Below are 23,909 nucleotides of genomic sequence, written 5' to 3'. Positions count from 1 at the left end.
CCCATATTGGAGAGGGTGCAGGCTGGGCTGAGGGACACACACCCCCGGGCACGAATTTCGTGCACCGGGCCTCTAGTACAAAATAATATTGAATGTAAATAGTAACTTTAAATATATACATTTTTTAAAAAAAAAAAACAAACAAGCAGGCCAGGCCCTAGCCAGTTTGGCTCAGTGGCTAGAGCATCAGCCCACAGACTGAAAGGTCCCAGGTTCAATTCCAGTTAAGGGCACATACCTGGGTTGCAGGTTCGATCCTTGCCTCAGTCAGGGATTGGGTGGGAGGCAGCAAATTGATGTGTTTCTCTCACAACAAATTGATGTGTTTCTCTCACATCTATGTTTTTTTCTCTCTGTCTCTCCTTTCCACTCTCTGAAAATCCATAGAGAAAATATCCTCGGATGAGGATTAACAAACAAATAAAAGAAGTTAAAACAAACAAACAAAAACAAGCATGGGAGTGCGTGGTAACACGGTGGGTAAGTCTTTGCTCTTTACACATAACTAAGTCTATTTCACAGTTTCACTTTTTTCTTTTTTTTTTTTTAACCATTTTACAGACACACCTGGACAATGGTAAGCTAAAATATCACTAGATGGCAGTATAGCTTTAGTTTGTGGGAGCTCAATGGCTTTTATAGCAAACTGGTCTGAAGGGGCCAGAAATCAGGATTTTCAGGCCTGACTTGGAGACGTGTAATCGCCTAGTGAGGAACTCAGCTGTAAATAGCAGATAAGAAATCAAAAATAGGAAACCTACAAGTTCACTCAGACATGGCACTACAGATTTGTTGCAAGGGCAGTTTGATGAAAAGAAAAAGCTAGAAGGAAGCTGCAGCTCTAGAAAACACAAAACTTCAAACTTGATTCAAAAGTCTGAGGACAGCCCCACTGGTGTGGCTCAGTGGCAGAGCGTTGACCTATGAAACAGGAGGTCAGAGTTCAATTCCTGGTCAGGGCCCTTGCCTGGGTTGCAGGCTTAATCCCCAGCAGGGGGCTTGCAGGAGGCATCTGATCCATGATTCTCTCTCATCATTGATGTTTCTATCTCCCTCTCTGAAGTCAATATATATTTTTTTAAATTTTTTTTTAATTGAAAAAAAAATCTGAGGATAAACACATTCTGAGGTTGCAGGGGCAAGTCACACTTGCTTGGGTACAATTTATCCGTTGTTTGCCTCTCAATGCTGATTTGAAAACTAACTGAAGTGGCACTATTATCAGAAATATATTAACAATTTTATTTAGGATTTATATTTATAACCATTTATAAATTACATTATATTTATAAGTAATATTCTCCAAAAGTGGTAAGGAAACTTTTTTTTCATCATTCCAGATAATTCCCATTAGTTTGTTGTTTTTTCTCCCAGCACTTAGGAAAAGCAAAGCCCTTACTTTTTTAAAGTACCTGAATTATGTAAGATCAGAAAAATAATGCAACAATTTGGATTTAAAATGAGACACAATTCAAATAAAAGATGGATGGATGGCAAAAGAGCCCACGTAAAAATGCCCAAATGTTGTAGTCATTGGGGAAATGCATACTAAAACCATGATGAGAATGAGACATTGCTTCATGCCTACTAAGGAGGCAGGGCAGTGAGAAACTAGGGAAATTCCTTGACAAGTGGAATAAGGGAATCTGAGACAAAATAATTAGACAAGGCCAGACAATTTGAGCAATTTACAGCCGGCTAATAAATCACAAGGCTTATCATCCCTAACCAAGGACACTTAGGAGCAAATGGTTTACACGTTCCAGACTGTCAGTCCCAGGGCAGCCCGGCCTTGGTCCCAGTGCCTCTTCAATAATGTTTTTTTTAAAACATTAAATTGTACACTTTAAATTTGTGAAGTTCATTGTATGTCAATTAAACCCTCAGTAAAGCTGTTAAAGTTTTTAAATGAGACACTGATGTGTGATACTTGTCAATTTATTCATTCATGTGCTTTTTCTTTCATTTAACATAATTCATTGAGTGTCCAATGAAGTCAGAAGATACAATGAGATGGTCTGTCTCTAAGCCAGTCCAGGAGTCAGGCAATGATAGTTCTGCCTGATATCCTTGTTGAAGACACCCATAGGACACTAAGAAAATGTCAAGACCATTTTGTGGGTTGGAGAAGGCTTTGCAGAGGACCTGAAGCCTGAGCTATGTCCTGAAGGATAAGAAGGCGGTTAGGGGCAATGAGGAAGGGTGTGTATGAGAGGTGGTGGCAACTGTCTGTCTTAAGCAAGGACTGGGTGACAGAACAGGTCCTGTGCAAAAAAAAAAAAAAAAGTAAATTGTAGGGGAGAGAGGAGGGTTTTGAAACAAGGCAAGATGGGTAAGTAGGCAATGATCACTAAGAGCCTGGGAAACTGTGATTAGGAATTTGGCTCTGATATTGAAGGCCTGGGGAGCTAGGGAGGATTTTAAGCAAGGCGGAACATAATCAGATAGCATGGCGGTTAAGAGCACAGGTAGGTAAAGTTGAAAAAGAAAAACTGACATCTTTTTTTTTTTTTTTTAATTTTATTGATATTTTACAGAGAGGAAGGGAGAGGGACAGAGAGCTAGAAACATCGATGAGAGAGAGACATCGATCAGCTGCCTCCCGCACACTCCCCACTGGGGATGTGCCCGCAACCAAGGTACACGCCCTTGACCGGAACCGAACCCGGGACCCTTCAGTCTGCAGGCCGACGCTCTATCCACTGAGCCAAACCGGTCTCGGCAAAAACTGACATCTTGCCCTTAGGTTGTCTATCATTGCAGTTAAGCAAGCATATTTAATCAGTCTCCAATGCCTGCTGGTAGCTTCTCCTGCATCATTTACAGATGTGTCCAGTTCTTTCCATCTGGACTGCAATTGCCTTCGTTCTAATAGAGGGGGACTTACAATCTGATAGATAGAGCACCTGGATTAATCTGAAAAAAATAATCATATTTTGAAATCCTAAAGTACATATATGTATGGAAACAGAGGGTTGAGGGTTAAGTTTCTTATATGGGAACAGAGGGTTAAGTTTTTCTTTCCTAAGTTTCCTTTCTCAGGCTGGTACACCTGCAACAAAGTGTTTGAGGAGGTGATTCTGCTTCAGACCATGTCTACTGTACCCAGCAAGCAAGCAGGACCATTAAACATGATCAGGCCAACCCCACCAGGAGCCAAGCCATCATCTCATCGCCTGACAAGCAAGAACAATGGTTGGATTCTGCTGACCTCCAGGACTGCATGTAATCTCATTCTGTTCCCAGCCTCACCCCAGTCCATTTTTCCTATATAATCCTGTCCCCTGCACCTGCTGTAAGACAGGTTTTGGATGTTTGTAAGCTCCCTATCTTCTTGGTTGGCTGGCCTTCTCAAAAACGCCTTACATGATTCAACCCTGCCTCCATTAGTGGACATTGCAACAGGCAGCCTGCGCCCACCCAGGGGTTCCCTGGTAACTGTTCTGATCCTCATTGTTCCTTGCTTGGATTACCACAGTATCCTTGAACTGGTGGTCTCCCTGTCTTCAGTCCTGCCTCTCTTTAAACTATTTGCTATCTGCAGCTTAAAATATTTTTCCCAAACTCAAATCTGATCCTCTCAGTTGAAAACCTGATCTTCAGCCTCCAGTCTTGCTCCTTAACCAACAATATCTCCATAATTCCAATCATGATAATCACAACAATAGTGCACTTATCAAGCATGTGCTGTCTGCCAGGAACTGTGCTAGGCATTTTACTTTTGTCTCATTAAATTCTCCAATACATCATCATCATCATCATCACTATTTTACAGACAAGAAAATTGATTTTTAGTGTAGGGGGAGGAAAAAGTTTCCTCTACCCTCTTATGTTCAGTGTCTGGGACATGTGAATTAAACTGACAAAAGACAGATTTATGAGGGAAAAACCAGAATTTTCACAGGCAACACACATACATACAGAAGATTTAGTGATGAGTAATTCAAAGGGGTAGTCAGAATTTGGCTTATATACCTAACTTAGTAGGTAATGGGGAAGAGGAGAAAAGGCATTTATGGGAATGACTTTTTGAAAAGATAAATGGAGAAAACGATAAGTTCTTCCTTAGGAGAATAGATGGGAGATAGTCCTGTGAAGATGTCTGTTTGGGTGTGGTACCTACTTTTCAAGTCAACAAGATAAGAGTTGCTCCTGGACAGAAGGGTTACGACAACTGAATTCTTTTGGGAGGCCCTGTTTTAGGCAGATAAGAGATTTCAGGAACTCAAATGTCTTCAGTTCAAAATAATTCTTATGCCAAAGTAGGAAGGTTTAATAATGTACTTGAGGTTATACGGCTAATAAGTATAATTGAATAACTTGTCCCCTCCTCCAAAAAAACCTTTAAAGAAAAAGTTGAGTATGAAATAAAATTTTTACTTGCACTTGCAAGAGAGATCAGTTATCAGAGAACTGGCTCTCTGAACAAAAATATAGGCTGATGTTTAAAGGCAAAAATCATGTGGGGAAGGGAACAAGCTTTCCTCTACCCTCAAGGTCCTTCCAGCTGGTCTAATCATCAAATAGACGTGAGCCAGTTTAGCAAAAGGAAATAACCAAATCTAATACACACGTAAGAATGGGCCCTGGCCGGTTTGCTCAGTGGATAGAGTCTTGGCCCGAGAACTGAAGGGTCCTGGGTTTGATTCTGGTCAAGGCATGTTATCTCGGCTGCAGGCTGGATCCCTGGCCCTGGTCAGAGTGTGTGCGGGAGGCAACCAATCAATGTGTCTCTCTCACATCCACATCGATGTTTCTCTCTCTCTCTGTCTCTCCCCCTCCCTTCCACTCTCTCTGAAAATCAGTGGAAAAATATCCTCTGGTGAGGATTAACAAACAAACAAAAAAAAGAACAGGAACCCCGCATACAGAAGAGAATCAGAGACCCCACATGCATGAGAGGTCCAGTCATAGAAAGGAAACGTGAATACATGACATCCTGAAGTAGGGATGAGGTAAGGGGCCTTGGGGGCTTCAAAAGGTCATTGCAGGAGGATAAGAACAGCAGGCCTTTAGTAAATAGTTTGCCTGCCCTATAGATAAGTCAAAGGAAGTTATCTATGATAATCTCTTATGGGCAAGGCCCCTAATTCAAATTCTTCAGCAATTAAGAAGTTTCTCTTGAGCCTGTGGCTAAAGTTGCCTTTAGCTCAAAACAATATGCATACCACAGAGGGACTTGGGGTGATTCCTCTTGGACCCCCACAATCACAAGGTCAGAAGATAGCTCAAATGATCAGGTAATAAGTCTGCTTCATTGCATTTAGGTCAATTTTGATAAAAGCAATTAAAATTTTATTTCAATTAAAAACAGCAATACACCAACACTAAACAACAGAATCCCAGGTGTCTTTTTCACGGCTTATTTGGGACTGTAGGAATGTCAGGCCCTTTTTGAACTGTAAAAATGTAAATTCAGAAACACACACACAACATTTGAGCTTCAGTATAAAGCATGTGTTAGAGCCCTGGCCAGTTTGGCTCAGTGGATAGAGCGTCGGCCTGCGGACTGAAGGGTCCCGGGTTCGATTCCGGTCAAGGGCATGTACCTTGGTTGCGGGCACATCCCCAGTGGGGAGTGTGTAGGAGGCAGCTGAATCGATGTTTCTCTCTCATTGATGTTTCTAACTCTCTATTCCTCTCCCTCTCCATTCCTCTCTGTAAAAAATCAATAAAATATATATTAAAAAAAAAAAAGAAGCATGTGTTAGGAAGGCAGGATTGAAGAGGGAGACCAGATACAGGAATTCAGGCAAGCTCTCACAAGGAGGAAATAAGACAATGGCACAGAGTGTGTGTGTGGCGGGGGGAGGGGAGATTGACAGTGAATCAATGAAAAAACTAGAAAGGAGGGAGAAGGATATCTAGCAATCTTTTTAGTCTAGTTCCAAGTTTTAGATAAGGTGTCTTCACATTATTAAATTCATCTTCAGTGATGAGCACCAAAACTTTTATTGGAAATACTCTTTTGTTGAATTGTTAGACCTGCCTCCTCTCTCTGGTTTCTTGGGCAATAACTCAATGTTCCTGCCATTTACTGGGATAGAACACAAGCTGGTTAAAAACAATTCTTAGGCAGATTGATCTTGAATATGTATTACAGTTTATTGCTTGCAAGAGAATCTATATAATAAAAGCCTAATATGCAAATTGTCCCCTCGATCAGGAGTTCTGCAGGGAGTTTGACCACTTGCTATGACGTGTGCAGACCACCAGGGGGCGGCGCGGACTAAGGCAGGCATTGGCGACTGGGCGCTGGCAGCAGTGGAGGCACTGCTGGCCCCTATGGGTCCTGATGAGAGTGGGGACCAGGGTGGGATGGTGGAGCAGGTGAGTGGGTGGCACCAGGCCAACGTGGGTGCGAGCCACTGGTTGCCTGGCGGGGCCGATTGACCCACAGATCTGATAGCAGGGGAACCAGCAGCAGCAGTGGCAGGGGTGGGGCCACTGCCTGGCTCCCTCAGCACCTGGGAGCCAGCAGTGGCAGGGGAGGGGGGCGGCGGCAGCAGCGGGGGGGGGGGGGGGGGGGGGAGGGAGTACCGGGGAGGCAGCCGCAGCTGCCCTACCAGTGCATGAATTTAGTGTACTCTGCCTCTAGTTGGTGAATATATGGAAATGAGGACTTATGGTTGAGAAAACAAAGATTTACATCAGCAGCAATTTTTTTAAAAAAGCAGCTACTAAATTAATGAACAGTCATAAACAGTTTTACTCACAGTCATAAAAACACCAAACTGGTAATTATAAAGGAAATGGAGAGCAGAATACTCTGAAATACCACGTGTGTAGCCTATCCCTAATACATATGCCATCCAAGAAGCAGATGATCAGAATGCACCTGGGACTGTTAATAGGCATAGTAGTTTCATTCTGTTTGCAGGGGAAGCAGAGACCCCATCTAGAGGCAGAAGCGGAGAACCCAAGCGACAGGTGGCTGCCAGTTCATTTCTGAAACTACCAAGTAAGAAGCAGAACCCAAGCGACAGGTGGCTGCCTAGTTCTTGGTTTGGGACAAATTGTCCCCCCTTTGGCTGGCACGAAGCAAGTTTTACTTGTTATCAGGTGAGATGGTGAGTTAATTTTGGAATGTGCTGAATTCAGGGGCCAGTGGGATACCTGAGCCCTGTTGGGAAATAGACATCTGGGTCCAGAACTTGACTGATTTACATTGCAAACAGATTTAGATCATACATTTATTAACATTACCATCATGGTTTAAACGCAGTTCATTGTAAGCATCATCAAGGGTGCATACTCTATTTTGCAAGCCACTCTGGCGCCCAGAAGTGTGATTGGCACACAGTATCCTAAATGGCTTCATAACGAATATTTTAGAAATCAGAACTTGGCGTTCCCTTACTTCCAACGCGAGGTCAGGGCGCCCTCTGGTTTCGCCCCTCCTGCCCCTTTAAGAAAGCGCAGGGCCGGTGAGCGGAAGCGCTGCTGGGAAGGAGGGCGGCGCCCACACCGGGGTCACCGCCGCCCGGGTCGCCGTCGCGGGGCCCGCGCGCCGCCGGGAAAAGTGCAGGAAAAGACGCGCCACGGCGAGTGACAGACGTGCCCTGCGCGCTAGCTTCCAGGGCGCGGTGGGCAAAGCCAGGTGAGGCGGCGGGGAAGACTGCGCTGCCCTCCCTGGAGGGACACACGTGGTCACAAACACTTTGGGAACTTGCCCTTGTGAACGCGTCGTACCTCCCGATCAGTTAGTCCTCGTGCTGTAAGTGTCGTCCACCTGAGCACAAATTCCTAACCGATCGGTGCTGGGGTGGGAGGGGCAGGTGTCCACGCCAAAACCGTCTCTCATTTGCTCTCTGGAAACCTTGGGCTGGTGCCCTTCAAGGGCTAACCCGACCCTTCGGAACAGAATTAGTCCAACGGGACCTCAGGCCGCGAGCGCCTCCCCGGATAGATCCTTAGGTCTAGCTCCCCCCTCGGAAGTGTAGCCTCAATTCGCCGGCTGGAGGCCCCACAGGCATTTTGTCCTGCCTGGTGGTCTGCCATCCTAATTAATCGCAAACGTTTAACAGGGGGAGCTTGTGCATAAATATCTGGGTTATTTGAGAAATGGGAGACCTGGCAAGGCTTGCTGCCCTCTGTGGACCAGGGTTGGGAAGCCGTCTCCACTTGGCCACAGCCCCTCTGTCACCCCACACTCCGCCTGCACCCCTCATTCAGCGCCAGCCAGGCTCCTGGTAGGCATTTGAGTTGCGGCCCTGCCCTGAATACTTAGGTCGGCGACTTTCGACCTTTTTCATCTCCTGGCACATATAAGCTAATTACTAGAAGTTTTAGGCACAAAAAAAAAAAAAGAAAAAGAAAAAATGTTTTGCCAGTCTGACCAAAAAATAGGTATAATTTTGATTCATTCACACCAGACTGCTATTTTTGTGTTGGCTGTTGTCATTTTTTAAATTTGACAATCTAAGGAAAAGAGGTCAGGTATTGCATGCTTTAAAAATTCTTGAGGTACGCCAGTTGAAAATGGCTGACTTGGGTGAATATTAGACTATTTAAAACATTTTTGCAGAACAGAGCAGAGGTCCCAAACAACTATGTGTATAATTTGTGTTAAAAACTGCTCTTTCTGTCGTGGCGCTACCGGGGAAGAAGTTGGTGATTCGCCGGGCCCTGGTCCCTAAGACAGGTCCGGTGACCCCTGGCCCCTTCCTGCCTCCCCTCCGCCTGCCTTTTCCCTCTGTCTTCTGCCAGGATGAGCCGCGCAGGCCTGGGGGAAGGTGTACCTTCTGGCAACTATGGGAACTATGGCCGTGCTAATAGTGGATATAGTGCCCGTGAAGAAGAAAATAAACACTGAAAGTCTGAGACGCAAAGTAAGGGCTATAATCTTTCCATTGAGATAGGCCAGGAAGTTAAAACTCAAATTATTAGCTGAAATGGATTCACAATTTGATTCTACAACTGGATTTCTAGGTAGAACTATGGAAAAACTGAAGATTTTGTCCAGAGGGAGCCAAACAAAGCTGATGTGCTATATGGTGCTGTTTCATTGTTTGTCTTTTTTTGTCATGTATTGGATTATTAAACTGAGGTGATGCAAGTTAAGTGTGAGTTTGTAATTTGTTCCAACGTACGTGGCTTGGGGTACCATTTTGGTAAAAATTCAGGATCAAAACATTCCTCATTTTCAAATATGGCTTTTTCCATTGACAGAGAATTTTACCTGTTTTATAAATCACATTACATAATACAGTGCTCTTTGAATACTGTTTCTTAATGACTCATTTTGCCCCTATTTTTCAGGGGTATTGAGATAGCCAAAAGTCAGTCCAGCCCTAACCTTTTCATTGTTTTCCTATTGTTTGCTATCAGATTAAATAGCAGTGTAGTGTTCTGTTGTTATCATAAATGTAGGTTTATGTTCCATGTAAAGAAAGTTAGTGGGAGAAGAATAGAGTGGAGAGCCTGATGCTGAGCTCTTGCAGTGAACAGGCTTGTGGTGGAATGGTAAACGTATTTTCCTGAATGACATCAACCCTAATTATGTACTCCCCTTTCCTTCTTGATTTGGTTAAATTGTAGGCAGATTTCTTTTTACCTATGATGTTTTTCTAATAATTTTTGATTATATGACTCCTCTTTCCCCTTTGCCCAAGGTCCTCATTCTTTAATAAATCTTAGTATTTTGGCACATTTCTAGTAGGTGCAAAACAAATGTGAACCAGTATAATTGTTATTTTATATTAATTTTATACATACCATTGACTTGGCTTAAAATAGCTTTATGATTTTAGCTACTTAGGCCATTGGGTTATCATTTGTGACAGAATAATGTGAAGCTAAAGTAATTGCTAAGCTCTGACTGGAAATAACATGCTCAAGAAAATTAATTGTCTCTGCATTATTATGTGCTCAAAATAGATAATTGAAAGTACTCAGCATTGAACTTAGGTGTAAGAGTATTGTTGTTTTAATCTAGTATATTTATAGAAAGCAAAACAAAGATAGAATGTTGAGTAGAAAGAAATATTAACATTTTCTGTATTGCTATTTTGAAATTTACTCATGAGATCTAAAAATAAATTTTTAATGAAATAAGTTGAAAAAAATAAAACTGCCCTTTCTCATTCCTACTTTTTCTTTTCAAGGTGGTTTTCTTTTGGAACAAGTCTTTTCAACCCAGGCTTGGTAACGATGAATCATCACATATGTATGCAAAGAGATTTGGGAGTTGATATTCTTTTATTACAATGAAATCCTTAATGTTTTTTGTTTTTTTTTTAGTTTTTTTTTTTTTTTAGGGAAAAAGACCTGAATCTGTTTACATAGATGTTTTATGCTATGACAATCATTATTGAAATAGTGTGGTCAGTATAATTTGTACACCTCTGCCTATAGAAAATTATGCTTCATTAGCCTCCATAACTCTTGGCTAGACTTCATAAAGGCAAGACTGTGTTTGCCTGTTCATTAGGCTTATCCCACCTAGAATGTAAGGTTCTTAGACTTTTATTTTGTTCAGAGTTGCCAAGCACAGTGCCTGCTTAAAGGTGATTAAATGTATGAAAGAACTTTATTATTTTTTTAAAATATATTTTTATTGATTTCAGAGAGGAAGGGGGAGAGAGAGATAGAAACATCAATGATGAGAGAGAATCATTGATTGGCTGCCTTCTGCATACTCCCCCTACTGGGGATCAAGCCTGTAACCCAGGCATGTGCCCTTGACCTGAATTGAACCAGGGACCCTTCAGTCCACAGGCTGACACTCTATCCACTGAGCCAAAGCAGCTAGGGTTTTTTGTGTGTTTTTTTTAATTACTCTTTCTTTCGTTCTTTCTTTTCTTTCTTTCTTTCTTAATCCTCACTCAAGGATATTTTTCCATTGATTTTTAGAGAGAGTGGAAGAGAGAGGGAAAGACAGAGAGAAATATCAATGTGAGAGAAACACATGGATTGGTTGCCTCTTGCATGAGCCCCGACCAGGGCCTAGGCCAGGGAGGAGCCTGCAACCAAGGTTCGTGCCCTTGACCGTAATCGAACCCAGGACCCTTCAGTCCACAGGCCGATGCTCTGTCCACTGAGCTAAACTGGCTAGGTTATGTATGAAAGAACTTTAAAGGTATATCTTATTTTATGTAACAGGCATTGTTCCTGAAGATTTCTCTCAAAATCAAATGCTTGTACATTTGTCATTTGAAATTACTAAAATGATTCTGTTGTGAAAAGGCATGCTTTTAAAAGATCGGGTTTTCCTAAATTGATGTACCAATGCTTTCATCTAAATGAACGTGTACTGCCCAGTGGGTTAGAGTGTCGCCCCATATGCCAAGGCTGCAGGTTCCATCCCCAGTCAGAGCATGTAAGAATCAACCAACGAATGCATAAATAAGTAGAACAACAAATCAGTTTCTCTCTTGCTCTCTCTCCCTTCCTCTCTCTCTCTCAAAATCAATACATTAAAAAAATAAAATAAAATGAACTTGTACTTGTGGATCATCTGCTACAGAGCTTACAGAGCCTACACTGGTAATATTTTCTTACTACATAATAGGATATGGAAGTGTCGGTGAGCCTTGGAATTTTCAGTATTATTTCTGTTTTTAGAAGTGTAGAGATTCCAGTTGGGATCAAGTTGGCAGCCAGATCCTTATACTTTGCCCCTGAGGAGCAGCTCTTACCAGCGGCGGTGACAGAACCTGTGGTTTGGAAAAGGACTGATGGCTTTGAGCCCAGGTTGGAGGACGTTGGCTCTGTTTCCAGTGAACCCCTGTGGTGTCTTTCAGAAGGCCGTGAGAAGCAGCGGTCTTTCCTTGTTTCCCTGGGGCCACTGTCCCTGGAGAGGGAATGGGAGCTTTCTGGACCCTGAGATGAAAGCCTTCTTGGAGGAGAACACTGAAGTCACCAGCTGTGGCAGCCTCACCCCTGAAATCCGGTTGCGGCTTTTGACCCCCAGATGCAAGTTTTGGTGGGAAAGAGCTGACCTGTGGCCCCACAGCGATCCTTACTGGGCAATCTACTGGCCAGGAGGCCAAGCCCTGTCTAGGTACTGCCCTAACTGAAATGAGAACCTTTAAGTTTGCAACAGTCCTTTCTTTTTTCAGCCATTTCAACTCTGCATTTCCCCCTCCCCTCACCCGCTCCCTCCCTCCCATCACACACAGAGAAAAACCCACATTCTTAATTTCGAGCAGGTTAAGCTTTTTTTTTTTTTGGTTGCTTTGTTACATAGTTTTACCTTCTACTCCAAGCTTATCAAGGTATTTCCCCAAATACAGTTCTTTTCCCAAGAGAAGTCCTAGGGTCAGCCATCAAGACCAGAGGTAGCTATAAATATCCAGACCTTACACTGTTCTCAGGTTCATGGTTCATAATGTATGGCCAGTGCAGGGGTCCCAGATAGAACCTAAGGCCCCAGTCCTTCAGCTCTCCCAGACTAACCCTGTCATTGTTGCTCCTGAAGCCTCACACCCCTCCATCATTGCCTCTTCAGTGTCCTAAGGAAAGGAGACGTGAGTGAATGGGCTGCTCAAGGACTCCCTCTTCGCTAGGGGTTTATTGCAGGGGTGGGCAAACTTTTTGACTCGAGGGCCACAATGGGTTCTTAAACTGGACCAGAGGGCCGGAACAAAAGCATGGATGGTTTGTGTAAACTAATATAAATTCAAAGTAAAGGAGCGGAGGGGAGCAAGAGAACCGGATAGAACAGCTGGATCCGGCCCGTAGTTTGCCCAAGGCTGGTTTATTGACATCTCAGGTGAACTCTCGACTTGAATCTGCATTGTAAGGCCCCTCCTTCCACCTCTCCACACTGCAGAGCTCTTTAGGAAATTTGCTCACATTCACACTATGCTTTTTTTAAAACACAGCCGCTGAAACAAAGACTAGAACTTTCAGCTTTCCATCCAGCCTTTGCTCTTGGATTGGTAAATGTTTTTGTCTGTTTATACCTTGAGGTTACAGAGCTGGAAAACAAAAAGGATAAGGACTTCTCTTTCACATGAATGGTATGGCCAAACAGAGTTAATGTTATATGTAGTCTTAAATGAAAAGCAAAATGCAAACATAGCTTTTGGGAGAATACTGAGGATGGAAAGCTTTCCAGGTGGTATCAAACAATTTCAATTTTCTGATTGTTGTGTTGCCAAATTTCCAAGCTTTACTGCTCACATCATATTTAAAAAGTAGTGGCATTATAAGTGACTGTTTTCTATTAAAGTTATTGTTTATCAACTCCAAATATACAGTCAGATCCTTAAGAGACTGTATGAATCAGAGAATACAAACTGGTGACCCACAGATGTGTTTTGTTTCGCTTTTACTTACTGTGATGAGTAGAGTTGCTGCCTACGTGTTTTACAGTGTGATAACCCTGCTTACACTGAATCTGGGCATTTTTATAAGGGTCTGAGTTTAGGATGCCTGCTATAAGTTCCCGATTTGCTTTTCCCAGGTAACCTTTTAGAATAACCACTTAGAGTTAAGTCCTCGAAAAGTTAGTGACCTCTGCCCAATTCACCTATGTATTGCCCTCTCTATCTCCAGCTTGTGACCTGGAACAGAAGACTGCCCTCCCCTCAGCTTATTGTACCTCCTTGCTTCTGGGATCTGGAAGTATAAATCCTGTGATTCTGTTTCCTTTGTGGGTGTATTGAAACCACCTTCAATCAAAATGACCCGTGTTTCCACCTTCCCGCAGAGGGAGCTAGCCACCTGCTGCTCTGGTGTGGATGGCTTGGGTCTCTTCATTCACCGGCCCATACTCTGCATATTTTTATTTATTTTTTTTATTTTTTATTTTTTTTAAAATATATTTTATTGATTTTTTACAGAGAGGAAGGAAGAGGGATAGAGAGTTAGAAACATCGATGAGCGAGAAACATCGATCAGCTGCCTCCTGCACACCTCCCACTGGGGATGTGCCCGCAACCAAGTTACGTGCCCTTGACCGGAATCGAACCTGGGACCTTTCAGTCCGCAGGCCGACGCTCTATTCGCTGAGCCAAACCGGTTTTGGCACTCTGCATATTTTTAAATCAATACACCAGCTCTGGCTTCTCAACACACTTCTTTTTAAAAATCAGTTGCTAACTTTTAAAACCTGAGAGATTTCATGTAAAAATATGCATTAATTTGAAAAACAGGAATCATCTCTGATAACATGGGATTTCTGTGTGGCAACAATTACCTGAAGATGGGTAGCAGCTGTCCCTTTAGACATGGCATGCACACCTCTACTTTGCCATAGTCCCTGCTATTCTTCATTATTCTAATACTAAGATCAAGTGTCCATTGAAATTCATTATTTCAGTGTTCCCCACTCATCTTCAATTGTTTGGTAACTACTTAGCCCTGGTCCAAATTCTTTGGTTGAACTGGACTTTGATGGTCATTATAAGACAATTCAAGCAGTAGGAAAAACCACGCTGATGAACAATGAAAAGGAGATGGTGGATTTTGGCTCTAGTGTACTGAGTCCTGATTATAGTAGTATTTTGTCAGTCTGGATTCTTAGTTCTTGATCATTTCTGTATCACAGTAAGTGTTCAAAACTTTTAAACAGTTGACTTGAAGCAGCTGATTAGTAACTGTGTGGTACTGTTCTTTACATATGCTGAAGAGTAATCAAATGACTAGGTCCGCTCTCTGCCACCTTTGTCCAGCTCTTAAGATTGACATTTTGTCTTACTTTGGTCAGGCCAAACTTGCCAAGATCAGACCAAATTCTTCTGCTAAGTTCTATTATTTCTTTGTTCATTGAACCCAAAGAAATTATTTTCTTTTTGAACAGCTCTACTGAATTTCTCCCATGCTTTCCCCATTTTTTCTAACTTAGGTATCTTTTGGATAATCCTGATGTTGTCAGAGGAAAATCTGTGTTAGATCTCGGGAGTGGATGCGGAGCTACGGCTATCGCTGCTAAGATGAGTGGGGCATCAAGGATCTTGGCCAACGACATAGATCCTAGTAAGGATTTCATATTTAAAAATCGGTAAAGCTCATCCTGTTTTTTCCCTTCCAGGATAAATATCTATGATGCCTCAATATGATAGCCTATACCAGACATAAGTATTAATTTTATCTGATTTTCTTCTAGTCTTCCCTTTCACTGAGGATCTAGTCCTTGAAGATCCTTATTTTATACAGGGGGCTCAGTTTTAACTTGCCATCTTGCTCAAGCCCAAGGCTTGTTTCCCTGTCTCCTGTAACAAACCAGACTTTGTAGTTATTGAGATCAATAAATGTTGCTTAAACTCCAACATTTCCAGGTGTATTTTTGTTTGTTTTGTATTCAGGATATCCATTCATATATTTGAAAATCACAATAAACAGCTTACATTGGCATAAACTTTAGGCTTTCTTACCTAAAAACATCTTTCAACAAAAAAAGGAAATCTGGCCGGTATAGCTCAGTTGGTTGGAGTTTCATCCTGTACTCTGAAGGGTGGCCTGTTTGATTCCCAGTCAGGGCACATACCCAGGTTGCAGCTTTGATCCCTGGTCAGGGCGCATGCAGGAGGCAACTGATAGAATGTTTCTCTTTCTCTCTCTCACTCACTCTCCTTTCCTCTTTAAAGCAATTAAAACACACACACACACACACACACACACACACACACACACACCTTTTCCCTGGCCAGTGTGGCTCAGTTGGTTGGGTCATCCTGTGTACCAAAAGGTTGCCAGTTTGATTCTTGGTCAGGGCACATGCCTGGGTTGCAGGCTCAATTCCTGGTAGGAGCATGCAGGAGGCAGCCAATAGATGTTTCACTCTCACATCAATGTTTCTCTTTCCTTTTCCCTTCCTCTCTTTCTAAAAAAAATCAATAAAAATATATTTAAAAAGGATTTTTTAAAGGGAGAAAACATTGTGAAGAGATACTATAAACTAAATTAATCAATAGGGAATTCAAACAGTCTAGTGTATTACCAATTCATCATGTTTTTTTCTAAAGTTGCAGGAATGGCTATCACACTAAATTGTGAATTGAACCAACTGAAACCTTTTCCCATTTTAACCAAAAACATTTTGGATTTGGAACAAGATAAGTGGGACCTTGTTGTGCTTGGAGATATGTTTTATGATGAAGACCTTGCAGATAGTCTTCATCGATGGCTGAAGGATTGCTTTTGGACTCACAAAACTCAAGTACTGATCGGTGACCCTGGCCGGCCCCAGTTCAGAGGACACAGCATTCAGCATCAGCTGCACAAAGTGGTAGAATATTCACTTCCAGAACCTACTAGGCAGGAAAACAATGGACTGACAACAAGCGCAGTGTGGGATTTCCAGCCTTGAATTGTCAAAATGCTTCCAAGTATGGATTGACCTATGTTTGGGTTCAACCCTAGAAGACTTTCCAGTTTGAAGAATGCAGTTCCTGTGAAATGGCAAATCTTATTTTCAAAATATGAAGATTTAGACTTTTGTCATGTAACTAGTTCTGTATTACGCCAAATATACAATTCTTTATCTGTAATTTTTTTTCTAGTTTTACTGCTATCTATATAATAAAAACCCAGTGGTCATAATGCCGTAACAATCAAAGACCGGTCACCAGGAGGTACATTGATGGGTACCGCGGCACTGGCGGAACTTGATGCTGGGTCCCGCGGTGTGCCGGGTCTAGGTCTCGAGCGATTTCGTGCGCTGGGCCTTTAGTAGGAATATAATTATAGAAGGCAGTGCCCAATGGTAGCAACAAGTAAATTGGGGAGATAATTAGATATTGTAGCTGAGTCGGTTTCTGTACTTGAAGATAAAAGATTTTAGAATTTCCAACATACTCTGTACAGACACCATATGCCTCTTCATGGCTTACTAAGGTTAGTTAGAAATTGGTTATGCCACCACTACACATCCCAGGTTTTTAGAATCTTATATATTTTTTAAAAAAACCTATGATATGAGAGAGGAACAATGTGAAGGAGAATGTGTATAGAATACCACTATGCAGCCTAACTGGTTTGGCTCAGTGGATAGAGCATCAGCCTGTGGACTGAAGGGTCCCGGGTTCGATTCCGGTCAAGGGCATGTACCTTGGTTGCAGGCACATCCCCAGTGGGAGGTGTGCAGGAGGCAGCTGATCGATGTTTCTCTCTCATCGATGTTTCTAGCTCTCTATCCCTCTCCCTTCCTCTCTGTAAAATATCAATAAAATATATTTTAAAAAAATTTAAGTGGTTTAAAAAAAAGAATGAAGATAGGAAAAATACAAAATGGAGTCACTTTAACAGTATGAAGGTGAGGCATAAGGTGAGACAATAATTCTTGTCTTAACTAGCCTAGGAACTTAAACTTTTGAATTTTCCCATCCTATATCAATGCCTGGACATTTATTTACCTTTGGATAACCCTCTGACTACCCCCCAAGGACTCAGGATATGGCCAGACCTCCTGGTGCCCATCCTCTAGACACCCTGGCATCCAGCATCCAGACCACTGACATCTAGCTAATAACCGTCCTGGACCAATCCTATAGCTAAGAATGCAGGGTTCATCATTCTCAAGGATGTGACTTTTACTATAAGAACTCTTAACTTTTTTTCTTCAGAATATAATTCGGGGTTTTTGCCTAGCTGTGTTTCCAGTATGCAAACTCTAGGACCCTTGAATAAATATTTGTCATTTTTTTTTCTAGGAAAGCCTCCAGACACTTTCTGAGTTTGACAATACTTACATATGTATATATGTGTATAAAATACATATTTGCTTGCAATATATATATAGACTATCCCTGGAAAGATAAATAAGAAACTGGTAAAAATGGTTGCCTTCTGAAAGGGTACAAGATAGCTGGTAGACTAGGGTGGGAAGAAGACCTAGTTTTTACTTTTGGATCTTCTAATTTTGTACTAATTATATGTACTGTATTTCATATTCTCTAATTTAAAACTGTGGTAAACACCACTACTGTATATGCTACATGTCAAGTATAAAATATAGCCTGGTTCTTTTTTGTTTTTTAGCTCCATTTTTATGTTTCCTATCTCTTTGTTGAAGTTCTCACTAAGTTCATCTACTCTTCCCCTACATTCATTGAGCATCCTTATAACCAGTGTCTTGAACTCTGCATCTAGTAGATTGCTTGTCTCCATCTTGTTTATTTTTTGGAGTTTTGTTCTTTTTTCATTTGGGACATGTTTGTGGTTTTTTTGTCTCCTCATTTTGGCAGCCTCCCTGTGTTGGTTTCTATGTATTAGGGACAGTTGCTACCCCTCATGGGCTTGGTAGAGTAGACCTATGCAGTAGGTGTTCTGTAGGATCCAGTGGCGCAGACTCCCCAATCACCCAAGCTGGGTGCTTGAGGTGCACCCCCGCCCCCATGTGAACCTTCCTCTTGAACTTGAGCCTTGAGTGCTGTTGGCACCTAAGTGGGAGGGAAATACACTCCAAGCTCATCAGCTGCAATGACTGGCTGCAAACACTGACCACTGAACACCGTGGAGGATCAGCTATGCAGGGGACTACCCCACAGAACAAGACTTGCTTCAGGAGGCTCTGGTGCCTGCTAAGTCCATCCCTTGAGTGTGTCATTGTGGAGATGGTTGTGTGCTAGTGCTTTGACATGGTTTGAAGCTGTATGCTGGCTCTGGGGCCTCCAGGGAGGTACAGTCCAAGGTCAGTCCTGTGTTCTGCCTGGGGCCACCTGACATAAGCTACAAAGTGATCTGCAGATGGCAGTTACTTGTGCTGGGCTTGGAGTTACCCATGTGAGGCCAACCTGTGAACCAAGGCCAGGTGCTGCTAGTGTCAGGCCTATGACCATTTAAAAAGAGGTATGAAACTCATTGAGGCCAGATGCTGCTTGTTTGAGAGATTTTAGGAAAATCTGAAGCATGAACCAAGACAGGCCATTCCTATGGAAAAGGCACTGGAAACAGCTTGGGTGAGCCTGAAAGTTGGGTGGGGCAGGTCTGCAGGGAATAACTGGGGTTGGGGGTCAGGGAGGGGGACACACACACACACAGAAAACTCAGATACGGTGCTGGGTCTGTGGGGGGAGGGCTCATCAAAGAAACAAGGGCCTCTGCCAGCACTTTTGTCTGGGAGAAAGCTGTCCCCCCAAGTTCCCACCCTGATACCAGACCCCCCTTATGTCTCTAGTGCCTTTCGAGCTGCTGCCCCAGTGCTGGAGCTCAGAGGGAGTGAGTCTGAGTAAGTCTGTGCGCAGTTTCAGGCAGTTCTGAATGATGGTTGTTCTGTAGTTTAGTTGTAATTTTGATGTTACTTTCCTTGTTTTTTACTGCATCAAAGTTAAAGTAGGAAATCTTTAAGAAGTACCACTGAGAGGCTTACGGTACAAGGAATATGCTGAATTTGGGGTAGGTAAGCATAGCATACTTCAGAGAATTTTGTGATTATAGATGAGTACTACTTTTCTTTTGAAAAGTAAGACCTGTACTGTTTACGTTATAATGTGAAACCAAGAGAGCTTCAAAATACAACCTCTGTAATGATGGCTTGTATTTACTCATTCTTACATATTCCTGAATGCAGTTTTAAGGAAGAAAATTCATAACTGGAGAGCACATATTTGGGAAATGTAATATGATTTATAGGAGATACCTACATATCTCTTATATGTGTGTGTGTATATATATTCTATAAATAAATATATATATTTGATCATTCAGATGACCAAAATATATTTCTCCAATGTATTTGGTCTTCATCCGTAGTTCCTGGCTCACAGCTCCCCAACTTTTGGAATTTTCTAAACAATAAGAGCAATGGAGCATCTTTTATTATAAATTTGGTCTCTTGTCCTCAGTTCCTGAACCCAGAGCCATAAAGGTGAAAGGGTGTCTTGTTATTCATGTGATGTTAATTAAGGTGACTTTTGAAAAACACCTAAGAATGGGGGCTGGTTGTCCCGAACCAACCATGAATACAAGATTGAAATTTTCAGTTCCACCCTATTTTCTGGGGAGGTGAGAGGGACTAGACTAGAGGTTGAATCAATCACAAATGGCCAGTGAATAAATCAACCCTGCCTACGTAATGAGGCCTCCATAAAAACCCACAAGGAGCGGTGTGGTGAGCTTCCAGAAGCCTTCCACCTGCCACCACTCTGGGCCTGAGCTCTGTGAGGATAGAAGGCTCCTTTTTTTGTGACCTCTCTGTGTATCTCTTCACCAGGATGTTGATTCTTATCCTTTAATATTCTTTATAACAAACTGGTAATTTAGTGAGTAAACACGTTTTCCTGAGTTCTGTGATCCTTCTAGGAAACTAATCTAACTCAAGGAAGGGATCCTTGGTACCTCCAATTTGTAGCCAGTTGATCAAACACAAGTAACAACCTGGACTTGCAACTGGTGTCTGAAGTGTGTTGGGTGGGCAGGGACAGAAGGAGGGCAGTCTTGTAGGACTGGACCCTTGACCTGTAGAATCTGTTTCTACCTCCAGAACAGAATAGAATCTGATTCTATCTCCCCACCCCATGTTGGAATTGGGTCTGGGAACTATTTTCAGAGAAAATAGCCATAAAAATCAATGAAATAAGTGACTGGGCAAGGGCCTCAGTAACATTCATATGCTGAATGGCTAAGGTGTATGACATTAACTGTTATGTTTCTTTGTTTCATTGAAATATTAAATTCTATACAGAATTTATAGGTCAGTGTTCAGCTTAGCTTTTGGCCAATGGGCATTTAAATATTTCAGGAAGGCAGGAGCCAGAAAATAGCTAGAAAGGTAGTTATACTTTTAGAAATACCTTTACTTAAAATTTATCCACATTGGTACATTTCTTTTACAACAGCTCAAATATTTAGGTAGGAAAAGGAAATCTCCAGGGAAAACAGGTAATTTAAAATCTTTGTTATTTAAGAAACAAACACAGTGCTCTCTCCTCCTACCCCCAAATCTATCAGAAGGGCATGCTAGGATTAAAATTCTAAGACAATGACTCATTAAACAAACAAAGAATGATAGCACTATTAAAGCATTTAAGAGTCTGATAAGTCACAAACCATATTACATGTTGGAAAGCCAATCTCTAAGACCATCATTTCCTGACAGTATGAAGAGCATAACTTGGATAAGCATCAATAAGCAGTCCATGTTACTTGCTTTAATTTGTTTGGGCCTACTAATTGCTCCAAGACTTCTCGTGAATGATCTACAAAAGAAAACATTGACAATACATTAATTCACAGTAATCAGAGATATTTCATGTGTCTTTATGTATAAACTGAGGATGATGATAATTATTATATCTCACAGTGAAGCATCCATCTTATATAAAAACTGCTGTTTGAAATATTAACCCTGCTATTTTGGCTTCTGTAAACGCTTGCTTGCTTAAATAATAAGGAAAATAAGACTACTCCCATTCCAGAGAGGCCATGGACTATGCCCCAGACAGAGTTGTCAGTGCTGACACCAGGCCAGGCCTTGAATATGGTCTCATGGCCCCTTCCCAGCACGTAGGCCTTCTTTCCCAGAAGGCCCGGAAGTCTCATTCCAAATTTGGGAGACAAAAGAGCTAGGGAAAGTATAAATAGAAAAGGTTTCCTCCATGTGGGGTGGCCCAGAATTTGAAAGACACATTTTTCTCTGGCCCTGCACTTAATAAAATGTAACTCCCTTTCTCTGAGCATGGCTTGGTTTTTTTCCGGTCTTCTGTAACAATAGGGTTATTTAAAGGATTAAATAAGATGATATTTAAGGATAATCTACAACTAACAATACATTTAATTAATGGTAACCCTCACAATTATTAGCTGCAGTGCACATATCATAGTAATACTTCTAAAAATCAGGCATATATTGTTTTCTCTGTAATTTCACCAACCAAAGAATAATGGTGTAATTTTACCATTAACCTGTGTATAGTCTTTCTTAAGCTCTTGGCAGGAAATAGATGATGCACTAAAGTGGGGTGTTTGAACAGGGTTTAATGAAGCAACTATTTACAAAGGAGTGAACAGGATTAAAGAAAGCCAACAGGTAAAAGGTTAGGGGACGGAACAGTTACTGGAACAGGACAACTTGACATTATATAGGAAATCTAGATTAAAGACAGGTTTCTAATTGGTTGACAGTAAAAGGATGGACAGATATACCATGCACACAACTATAATGAAGATAGAGTGGCTATACTAATAGAAGAGGAAATACCACTTCCCAACTCATTCTGAGGCCAGTATTACCTTGACACCAAAGCCAAAGATATCACACACACACACACACACACACACACACACACACACACACCTACCTTTTATAAATGTGTACTCAAAAGTCCTCAACAAAACACGAGCAAACCGAATATAACAACATATAAAAAGGACTATATGCCATCATCTATTGGGACTGATCTCAGCTATACAAGACTGATTTAACATCTGAAAATTAATTCATATAATACATTGCATTAATTTCCTATTGTTGTTGTAATAAGTTACCTCAACCTTAATGGCTTAAAACACCACAAATTTATTATTGCAGTTTTAGAGATCAGAATTCCAAAATGGGTCTCACTGGGCTAAGATCAGGTTTTAGCAGGTCAGCATTTCTTTTTGGAGACTCTAGGGACAAACCCACCTCCTTGACTTTCCTGCTTGTAGAGGCCACCACATTCCTTGCATTCTCCCATATTTAAAGTGAACAGCATTGGACAGCTCTCATCTCGATGATTCCCTATTTTTGCCTCCCTCCTGTACTTGTAATGATTTATGATTATATTGGGCCCAACTGGATAGTCAGAGATAATTTCTCTATTTTAAGGTCAACTGATAAACAACTTTTATTAATTTTTTTGAAATATATTTTTATTGATTTTAGAGAGGAAGGGAGAGAGAGGGAAAGAGAGAAACATCAATAATGAGAGAGAATCATTGATCAGCTGCCTCCTGCACATCCCACACTGGGGATCAAGCCTGCAACTGAGGCATATGCCCTGACTGGCAATTGAACCGTGACCTCCTGGTTCATAGGTCAACTCTCAACCACTGAGCCACACCAGCGAGGCCTGATAAATAACTTTTAAATTCCATTCCATCTGCAACCTTATATAACATAACATACATATAGGTTCTGGGCATTAGAACATGCACATCTCTGGGTAGTGGCATATCTATAGAATAAAGGACAAAACTCACATAATCATCTCAATAGACACAGAAAAAGCATTTGAAAAATCCAATACTCATGATAAAACCATTCAACAATCTAGGAATAGAAAGGAACTTCCTCAACGTGATAAAGGGCCCCTACGGAAAACCCACAGCTAATATACTTAATGGTGAAACACTGAATGTCTTTCCCCTGAAAAGAGGAAAAAGACAAGGATGTCTGCCCTTGCCGCTTCTATTCAACATTGGACTGGAGGTTCCAGCCCTGGAAATTAGGGAAGAAAAAAGGAACTAAAGGCATTTATGTTGGAAAGGAAGAAGTAAAACTATATTTTTAGATTATGTAATATTGGGTATAAAATGTCCTAAGGAATCCTCTAAAAGATTAGAAGTAATAAATGAGGTCAGCAAGGCTGCAGGATAAAAGATCAATATATAAAATTCAAATATGTTTCTACACACCAGAAATGAATACAAGAATGTAATGAAAATAATTCCATTTATATTATCAAAAAAGAAAAAATATTTATAAATAAATTTGAAAAGTGCAAAACTTATACTCTAAAAATTAGAAAACATTGTTGAAAAAATTAGATTTAAATAAATGGAAAGACATCCATGTTCATGTATCAGAAGACTTAATATTAAGATAGCAATACCCCCCAAGTCTACAGATTCAGTGCAATCTCTCCAAAATCCTCCCTTTAAAAAAATTTGACAAGATGATCCTAATATTTATATGGGAATTCAACGGACCCAGAAGAACCAATACAATTTTGAAAAAGAATAAACTCGGAAAAGAAGAATTTCATTTTAGCTGGTGTTTCTAGGATTACGTATTTTGGTATTTTTATTAGTTATGAATA

At 41.4% G+C, this 23,909-nt stretch overlaps 2 protein-coding genes across 6 annotated transcripts in view; one reads left to right on the top strand and one right to left on the bottom strand.

Moving 5' to 3' along the window:
* The first annotated feature begins 7,442 nt into the window (after window positions 1-7,442).
* On the top strand, window positions 7,443-17,913 carry ETFBKMT (electron transfer flavoprotein subunit beta lysine methyltransferase). Of its 4 annotated transcripts, XM_080661773.1 has the most exons (5): window positions 7,494-7,600; window positions 8,710-8,831; window positions 11,745-12,004; window positions 14,795-14,925; window positions 15,915-17,913. In XM_080661773.1, the coding sequence occupies exons 2-5, from the start codon at window positions 8,754-8,756 to the stop codon at window positions 16,256-16,258; spliced, it is 813 nt and encodes a 270-aa protein (XP_080517899.1). In that variant the 5' UTR covers window positions 7,494-7,600; window positions 8,710-8,753; the 3' UTR covers window positions 16,259-17,913. The 4 variants fall into 4 exon arrangements, with proteins under 4 accessions (XP_080517900.1, XP_080517901.1, XP_080517899.1 ...); XM_080661774.1 differs by lacking the exon at window positions 8,710-8,831 and having other exon boundaries at window positions 7,443-7,600; XM_080661775.1 differs by lacking the exon at window positions 8,710-8,831 and having other exon boundaries at window positions 7,479-7,600; window positions 11,748-12,004.
* Window positions 17,914-20,055: 2,142 nt separating this feature from the next.
* The window catches only part of AMN1 (antagonist of mitotic exit network 1 homolog), a 40,055-nt gene continuing 36,201 nt past the window's right edge, over window positions 20,056-23,909 (bottom strand). For both annotated transcript variants that reach the window (XM_080661771.1, XM_080661772.1), the window contains exon 7: window positions 20,056-21,086. In XM_080661771.1, coding sequence (XP_080517897.1) covers window positions 21,013-21,086 — 74 coding nt within the window. In that variant the 3' untranslated portion in view covers window positions 20,056-21,012. The remainder of the gene's footprint in view (window positions 21,087-23,909) is intronic.

The sequence above is a fragment of the Plecotus auritus genome (genome assembly GCF_963455305.1).
Source record: "Plecotus auritus genome assembly, chromosome: 3".
In the NCBI taxonomy this organism is placed as follows: Eukaryota; Metazoa; Chordata; class Mammalia; order Chiroptera; family Vespertilionidae; genus Plecotus; species Plecotus auritus.
Note: the sequence above shows the minus strand (reverse complement) of the source record. Positions and strands in the feature narration are given on the sequence as shown.

Bases quoted from the DNA above. Each gene is read 5' to 3' on its own strand.
- ETFBKMT (XM_080661773.1), top strand. From the start codon at position 8,754: ATGGGAACTATGGCCGTGCTAATAGTGGATATAGTGCCCGTGAAGAAG. The intron at 12,005-14,794 runs GTACTGCCCTAA...TTTCTAACTTAG, and splicing joins GGAGGCCAAGCCCTGTCTAG to GTATCTTTTGGATAATCCTG. The intron at 14,926-15,914 runs GTAAGGATTTCA...TTTTTTCTAAAG, and splicing joins GGCCAACGACATAGATCCTA to TTGCAGGAATGGCTATCACA.